General features: G+C 35.3%; 1 protein-coding gene across 1 annotated transcript; it reads left to right on the top strand.

The window, feature by feature from the left end:
* The first annotated feature begins 782 nt into the window (after positions 1-782).
* Positions 783-5439, top strand: LOC149775549 (turripeptide Ici9.1-like). The gene is made up of 3 exons (XM_089943730.1): positions 783-871; positions 4512-4644; positions 5274-5439. Exons 1-3 carry the CDS (start codon positions 817-819, stop codon positions 5338-5340), a joined length of 255 nt encoding a protein of 84 aa, XP_089799856.1. The 5' UTR covers positions 783-816; the 3' UTR covers positions 5341-5439.
* The last annotated feature ends 2658 nt before the right edge of the window (positions 5440-8097 follow it).

Genomic DNA, 8097 nt, shown 5'->3' with positions numbered 1-8097 from the left:
AATGCCTTTATAAGATTTAACAAAATTGCCTAATCATAGTCTTGTTGCGCAAATAATTAAAAGAACTATGACTGGAACATTTTTGTACCTTTGCTGGAATATGTATTTATTATGTGTCAGGTTTAATTTCCATGTTTTTTGTGTCCTCTTCGTCGTTGTCCTGATAAAAGCAGTGAACGAGCCTCGTCTTGTAAAATGTTTTTTCAGAACCCAGCGGAATCAATTGTTTTGGGATTGAACAATGTTCCTTGATGTACGTCGTGGATGGATTATATTTTTCTGTGACAATCGATGACTCTTAGATTCGTTAAAACAAATCCTAGCATCCTGTTAATATCCCTCTGTATTGTTATTTCTATAGAATTTAGGTAACAAATCCCTTTTTTTATTTCTGTAGGAACCAGATAGTAGCCTTTTGTTATTTCCCTAGCATCATTGTAATATTCCTTAATGTATCATTTTCTTGTGTCCCTGGCAGAGCGCTCCATCTAAAATCTGTAAACCCAATGAATAAATCGGTTGCTGTTGAGCCTTAGAAAATAAATATTCTCCCTTCCGCTACATCGTCAGCTGAATAAGCTGAAAATCTTTTGTTTTTGTTTGATAGAAGAACACAATGAAGTATGGACGTACCGATAAACAGGTATATATTGTGGATAGATTTCCTTTTTGACAGTAATCCATTAAACAGAAGTTGTTTGTATATGTATTTATCCACCAGTACAATCTAACGCCAAGAAATCGTGTATATAAGCTAGATTAGAATAGGGACTAGCCAGACCAAGCAGTGTTCCCGTAGCGGCTAGTCAGTTAAAAATGAAGAAAGGTGCATTTATTTTCGTCGTCTGTCTCATGCATTATATCCAGTCAGGTACGTCTTTACATATTACTGACTAATTTTGTTGTTCATATTCATTATAAGATATATTAATCTTTGTTAGGAACTATCCTTTCTGTTTTTGCCCTTATCAGGAGTAACGTATCCGTCGACTTTGTAAAGGTTTTTGGAAAATTCAGTTGTTTCAGTCTTGTCCTGAGTATCAATGAAAGTGAAAGGTTATCCTGAGGAAATAATTTCCCTTGCACTACAATGGAATGAACATGGGCACAACGTTACAACGCAGAAGACTTCATCGTATTTCTCAGATGTAAATATATATAGCCGAGTCGCATACTTATTGTCATAAGTATTGACAATTTAAAACGATGGAAAGAAATGCGTAGTTTAGAGTTGTTTTTATATTTTTATATGTATCTGATAGCTATCAATTCAGTTATTGCTGCAATGTTTGACTGATTGATTGATTCATGCATAGCGTCCCACTATCCTTCTTAACTATATCTTCAATTCGTTTTCTTATCTGCTGATGAACTGTCTATCGGTCTGTATGTCTGTCTCTGGGGAATACAATTCCTCTCAAACATTGCCATTCCTCTCTCTACTATGCATGAAATATGGGATAGATCTCAAACTTTGCCAATCATCTCTCTACTATGTGTGAAATATGGGATAGATCTTAAGAGAAGGCATGTCATGGTGTTATGACAGACCTTCCATCGTAAGTGGAGAGACAGAAATGACCGGCATACAGCTACTGGTTCTCTGCACATTTCTTTTTGGTACGTCATTCTCTTCCATTCTCTCTTTCTCGAAAGACTCAGCGACTTAAATTTGTATTCATTTAAAATATTTTCAGTCACTTCAAAACGATTGCACTCTTTCCGCATCCGCTTATCACTTTCCTCATTAATATGTGTGCGTGCGTGCGTATGCGTATGTATGTATGTATGTATGTATGTATGTATGTATGTGTGTGTGTGTTTATAACATGGCTTTGGCATAAGGCAATGTGATATGAAAATAGTATGGGTATATCAGTGTGCGTGATTCGCAAATGGCTCATATTGCTTTTATATTCTCCAGATCTAGTTCGAGATGGATTGTCAATTTTCGCCAAATATAAAACAGGAATATAATGATATAATGAGAGAAAAAAATTATTATTTACTACTTAATCAATACTTTATAAATGAAGTAAACATTATACACTTTTATCGTAATCCCTCCACCTTTCCCTGCTTTTATGTGTCTCCTTTCTAAGTTGCCTCTCTTTCTCTCTATCTCTCAATCTATGATGGTACAACCGACAGTTAAACTGATCATCTCAGGATATATATATATATATATATATATATATATATATATATATATATATATATACAGAGACAGAGAGAGACAGAGAGAGAGAGAGAGAGAGAGAAAGAGAGAGAGAGAGAGAGATTATCTTATGGTCCGTATCAATTGCTGAGTCTATGAATTGATTTATGTTTTCATATGTTGATTGTTTATTTTTATTAGAGTCCATAAGTTACTCTGGGTATGTGTGTGGTGATCCAATCTCTTTTTGGTTTTTGATAAATATTTTCCGAGCGGGTTTATATTTTGAGCATATATTGAATACGTGGTGTAGATCTTCGGTGGTGTGGCAGTAAAGCAGTTAATGGTTGTTGGTGTGTGTCTTATAAACCTTCCAAAACTGCTTGCTAGTTTAGTTTTTCCAGTTATTATCCTGTTTATGGTTTTCTGTTCTAAATATGTACCCTTAGGTAGCTGTATGTTCCTATCTACATTTTTGGAGGTTTCATGGTGCTTTCTACCTTTGTGGAGGAGTTCCAAAAATCTTGCCATGTTTGGTCTATATATGTTTGTGCGAAGCTTATTGCTTCTGTAGAGCTATAGTTAAGCTTGATATAGTTTTGATCTCCTAGTTTAGTTTTTGCAACTTTGTCTGCTGTTTCTTTGCCAGAGATTCCAATGTGCGACGGTATCCACATGAGCTCGAGATACACATACGTTCTTGTATGGTAAAACATACGTCATAATGCAGCACGTAATCAATTACTTCTCATACACACATCAATAATTCCGACACATCAATATATATTCCTAATCATGTTATACTAAACAATATCACAATAAGCCGATTCATTTCTTTAGCTTAAAACTTATACAAAGTACACAAATATTCAAATATCCATGCTTTGATATATGCATACATCTATAGTAACTAATCTTACATACTTCATCCATTTCCCAAATTCACAATTCAAGCATGCGTAAATTCTAACATCACGCATTAATAAATGTATTGGGTTTTTATTACAATGAAGTAACATACTAGCGAATTACAAAATTAGTTCTGACCACATGCTAACAATCAACATAATTCTTTACGTAAAACTCAAGCCCATTTTCTCAAATACTCATGCAAATGAAACTTTACAAAGGTAATTCTACATACTAAAAGATGGTAGTAATTAAGTATACATACTACAGATAATTACAATTATGATGCCGTAATACTCTGCAAATAAATGACTGACCCTTTCGAAGCTTTTTCTGTGTTGAAAATATGCCTCTAAGTTTTACCGCCAAATTACGAGTGGCTCTCTCGGAGTAACCTTATATTGCTCAGTAATCTTCCTAGGCGAGACTGACTTTTCATTTACAAGTTCGAATGTATAATTCGCGTCGAATTTTAATCACGCCCTCTATCTCATGTTCTGATTGGATATCGCTGTGGACCGATCTGTCATGGTAGGGACGTAGGAGAACACGCCTTGTTCCCCACCCAGGAGCATCCCTCTGATCTTAGGACTAAGCTGTAATACATAGGTGTGAAGCGGGAAACCTTTGTCAAATGATGCGTGCGGTAGCCTTTGCCAACTCAAGTTTCCCGGTCTTCTGACTGGTCACGGTAACATTGCGGAAGAAGTTAACACTAGCCTGTGGAAATCTTTTGACATCAAACACATGGCCCCAATAATATATCCAAGACAGTAGATAATAGCTTATACATGACTCTATAGCTGGGGCTTAGCAAACGTGACATGGTACTTGTAGGAGACTCGAACTCAGTTCTTTGTTGTTGCAGTCTTAATTGCATTGAATCTTTATTAGCCGGAACTGAGGTTCGTATACAAGACATTCGGATGTAAATGAGGCATTTCTCACCGCTTCATAGAAAAAAATAATGTTTTAAATAAGTTTTTTCTTTGACTAAACATTCGGCTTTTATTTTTTGGTTATTTTGTGCTATCAATAATATGCACAAAAATGAGCAATCTATAGTAAAAAGCCAATTTTAAGAAAGAGGTTACTCGGTCGTTGGTTTGTTTAACGGTAATTTAATCAAATTATTGGTTATATCATGCCGCGAAAATAAGACTTAAGTGTCTTGATCGAGGACAAACATTCGCATGAAACGTGGTCTGTTCTGGGCGGGTAACTTGAATCAGCCGTCCTGTCCTTCCTGGGCATGTAACTAGAAAAGACGTCCTAAGACACACCGACTCAGCACCTGGTCTGGAAGAGTAGTAGGGAGCAGCCGAACTGATATCGCCTGGGGGTGGCTAAGTGGGGTGGGTAACTTCAAAACTCGCTCTAAACAATATATTGCTTTAAAAAAGTCAACAAAAATAATATTGTCCTGTTTCTCCTCGTCGATCAGGAGTAAGTGCCTTGACACCGGCGGACGACCGATCAAACTGCCAATGCACGTGTTCCAAAATTTACATGCCGTTATGTGCCTCCGACGGGAAGACATACGACAGTGAATGCGTCATGCGATGCAATGTCTGCTTGTAAGTATCGTACCGCTCTTTTGTTATTGCCATTTACTTGGTTAACCATCCTTCCATACGTTATTATTCTAATTGTTATGAATCACTCCGAATATATCGATTTAAACTGAAACCAATCCCCGATTAAGACTAACATAATTTACCTACCTATTTATATAACTTCTAACGAACATATATTTACACGCCTGTTCTTGCGGGGGGCCCCGAGTGGCCCAGTGGTCTAAAGCGCTCTCTGCCATCTCACCTCTGTCTGTGTAGGTTCGAGTTTCGGATTCGGCCAATGTGGGTATGGGAGAAAGCTTGCCAGTAGCTTTTTCCTGGGTTCTTCCTCCACCATTAATACTGGCCGCCATGTATAGTCTATCGTGTGCTGAAAAATGGCGTTAATCCCTACAACAATAACTAATCATGTGTGATAAATGTCGGTCATTACAAATATATATGGCAAAGTTTTGAAACATGTTACGTGTGGAAAGACAATGGTTATTGCAAGGTCCTAATTCCGACATTGTGTACATTTCTTTAACAATAAGAACTCTTATTATAACCCAATTTACAAAAATCGCGACATGAGTAAGTAGTTTGCAGACTTATTGACCCACTATCATTACGTTGTTTTTATTTTCCAGAGCCGGAATCGATCCCGAGAGTGTGAAAGTTGTTCATTTTGAACCATGCGACGGTGAAGCATCTTAATGCCCACGTCATCAAAACGCTGTAGATGCTCTTAAGATGATATTGTCTTATCTTATTTAACACCATAAATAAAAATAAACGCAGCGTTACAATATTGTACTTGCGTGCATTGTGTATACTATTAGCTTAGATCTGAACTACTTTATATTTCTATATAAAGGACATATGTTCTTAAATGACACACATTTTGTGGTCTTTAACTGTCCAAATAAATTAGTTGAAAAGTATATGGAATGAAAATTAGTTTTAGGGCAAAAATAAACATGATTTTGCATAAACTGGAATGCACTTTAGTCCCGGAATCTATTAAACATAGTCAAATTATCTTGAGCGCAGTTTTTGAAGAAGTTGTTTGACAGTACGTCTAATTTTTGCATTAGCTGTAATATTTGATGGTTGATTGACATCATTTGTACGGTTAGCTAGCAGTGAGTGTACAGCACGATGAATATTTCTGCTCTGCCGTATCTTCAGTCAATTGGGTTTTGAGAATGTATGCATTACAATTGTTGGCAGACGCAAGACCGACAATACATGACGGATGGAAAGCCATGCCACAAGTTCACTAGTAGTAATAGGGGTCAATATGGTATAAACGAACAGGAGAATAAGTTTTGACAGTTAACAGAACCTGTATAATTGCATTTTTATTGAAGTGAGAAGCCTAATGCCGGGCTGATATTATATTAAATCTTACAGTGCCTGTGAAAGAGCCGGTAATACAAAAAAATAACAAAAATAAAATAAAAATAAAATAAAATAAAATAAAATTAAAATCGTATTAATATCCCATCAAATAAAGAGAAGGACGCCATCGTTTATTAATTTTGGTACTTACACTCGACTTTATTCAACCTATTAAAGATGTGGGTTTTTTTAGTCCACTACACAACTATGTGTAATATTATTCCAGTCATGCTCTATCTTTATACAAGGAAATATTTACTTACGACTAAACCTGGAATTCTTTAAACGTCATTTGTTTACTGTTTACATTGAACACAGCCTTTACTTCCCGATTTGTCGATATTTTGAATCAAATAGAAGAAAGAAATTGGAAGTAAAGCTTACGAAAACGTATTAACCTAATCTTTAAAGTGTCTCCCCTAAATTTAGCCAACAACATTATCAATGAAAATTTGCACAAATCTATTTTAAGCCGACCCATAAAAGTCACCGATGCTTTTGGGCAATGTGATTTACGTGGAGATAATACGATCAATTTATTTGAATCAAATTATTGTTAGTTTCCTTTTCTTGAAATGTGTCACGCCGAGATACCGTGTTCACGGTTATGGCACTCTAAGCGAGGTTCTATACAGCCCGAGTCTTTACTCGTTTGCAGGAATGGAATTCGGACTGGAGATTAGAGTAGTCAATGATGTGATTATATTTTACATCGGATACTGTGAGGTTGACCGCAAAGTCCCCATTCTGGCTGATGAGGTATTCGTTATACCAACATTGGTTATTATATATTTCGGTAAGAATCAAATGGTTATATCCATGGCACCAATGTCCTTAGAGTCTTGACAGATGAACCTAAAATAATCAAATCGTTGTCTCGGAAATATGGAAGATGACATGTGTTATGTATATTTGATTGAATTTATATTTGGTTTAATATAATTGTTTGTAAGTTTTAAAATCGTTTTTGTTTTAATTTCGTTATGTCAAGGTAATGTAATTTTGTTTGCTAGGAATTTGATATTTTTCAGAAATTAGTTTGACTTGACTGTTAGCTATCAACACCGAACTTTGTATCTTGTGTTGACCTAATTACTGGCCTTGATTAAGAATCAAGTAAATAAGTTCTTTTTCAAATTAATTTTTAACGTGTGATGGAAATGGTGTAATCGAGGGTGTACTGGATTGCGTGCCATTAGATTTGTAGATACCTTCTAAACCATTCTAGAATGTGATCTAGTGACCCTTGTCCGGGAATCTGTTTTTGGTCTCAATTTATTGTATGACATGTGTTTATAGAGAAATATGGCAGTTGGGCTTCTACATTCTGGGACGTAAAGATATTCCTTTTGTTGTGATTGTTTGGAGTGATATTTTAACTTTTATTCAAATTATTCTGATTCTGAAAGATTAATTCTTTTTGTTCGAAATATTTGTGTGCTCATTCAGACAAAGACATTTATTTAAATTTTATTCGGAAATTCAAATACAGGAATATTATTGACTGTGGAATAATAAAGAACTGTAGATGATAGAGCAAAATCAAGGCTAAAGTGTACGTCATCGCCTTCCATTTTTGATTTTTCAAGGGCACTCGAACTTGAACTCATTAGTACATTTTATTATTCGGACTTCTGAAATTTAATTCGTGGATTATTCTTGGATTATTTTTGGATTTGATTTTTCAAACCCTAAGTTCTTATTTTTTCATATTTTATTGTGTTTTTCCAGGGAAATAACTTATTTGTTTATTTTCTCAAAGCTTGTTGTTTTCACTCGTTTTTTGTTACTGTTTATTAGAGCCTAAACACGTAACACAAAAATTAGGGCCTCGTCCTGGCATCTTTGAATTTTTGCTAAAAAAGTTCAGAAGACTTTGGGTTTTTAAAATTTGAATTCCCCAGCATTTAAAATCTTGTGTGAAATCGGCATGTTATTTCTAAAATGTCATCAAATGTTGAAGTCTTTCTTTCAAGTCATACCACGACCAATTAGACCTTTTAAAAAGAGATGAATCAATTCAACTTGCCAGAAATTATGATCTTTCTTAGATTAAGGCTTCCTTGACGA

Source organism: Sinohyriopsis cumingii, chromosome 19 (genome assembly GCF_028554795.1).
Source record: "Sinohyriopsis cumingii isolate HCF-2022 chromosome 19, ASM2855479v2, whole genome shotgun sequence".
Taxonomy (NCBI): Eukaryota; Metazoa; Mollusca; class Bivalvia; order Unionida; family Unionidae; genus Sinohyriopsis; species Sinohyriopsis cumingii.
The sequence above is the reverse complement of the archived record's forward strand: the minus strand, read 5'-3'. Positions and strand labels throughout refer to the sequence as shown.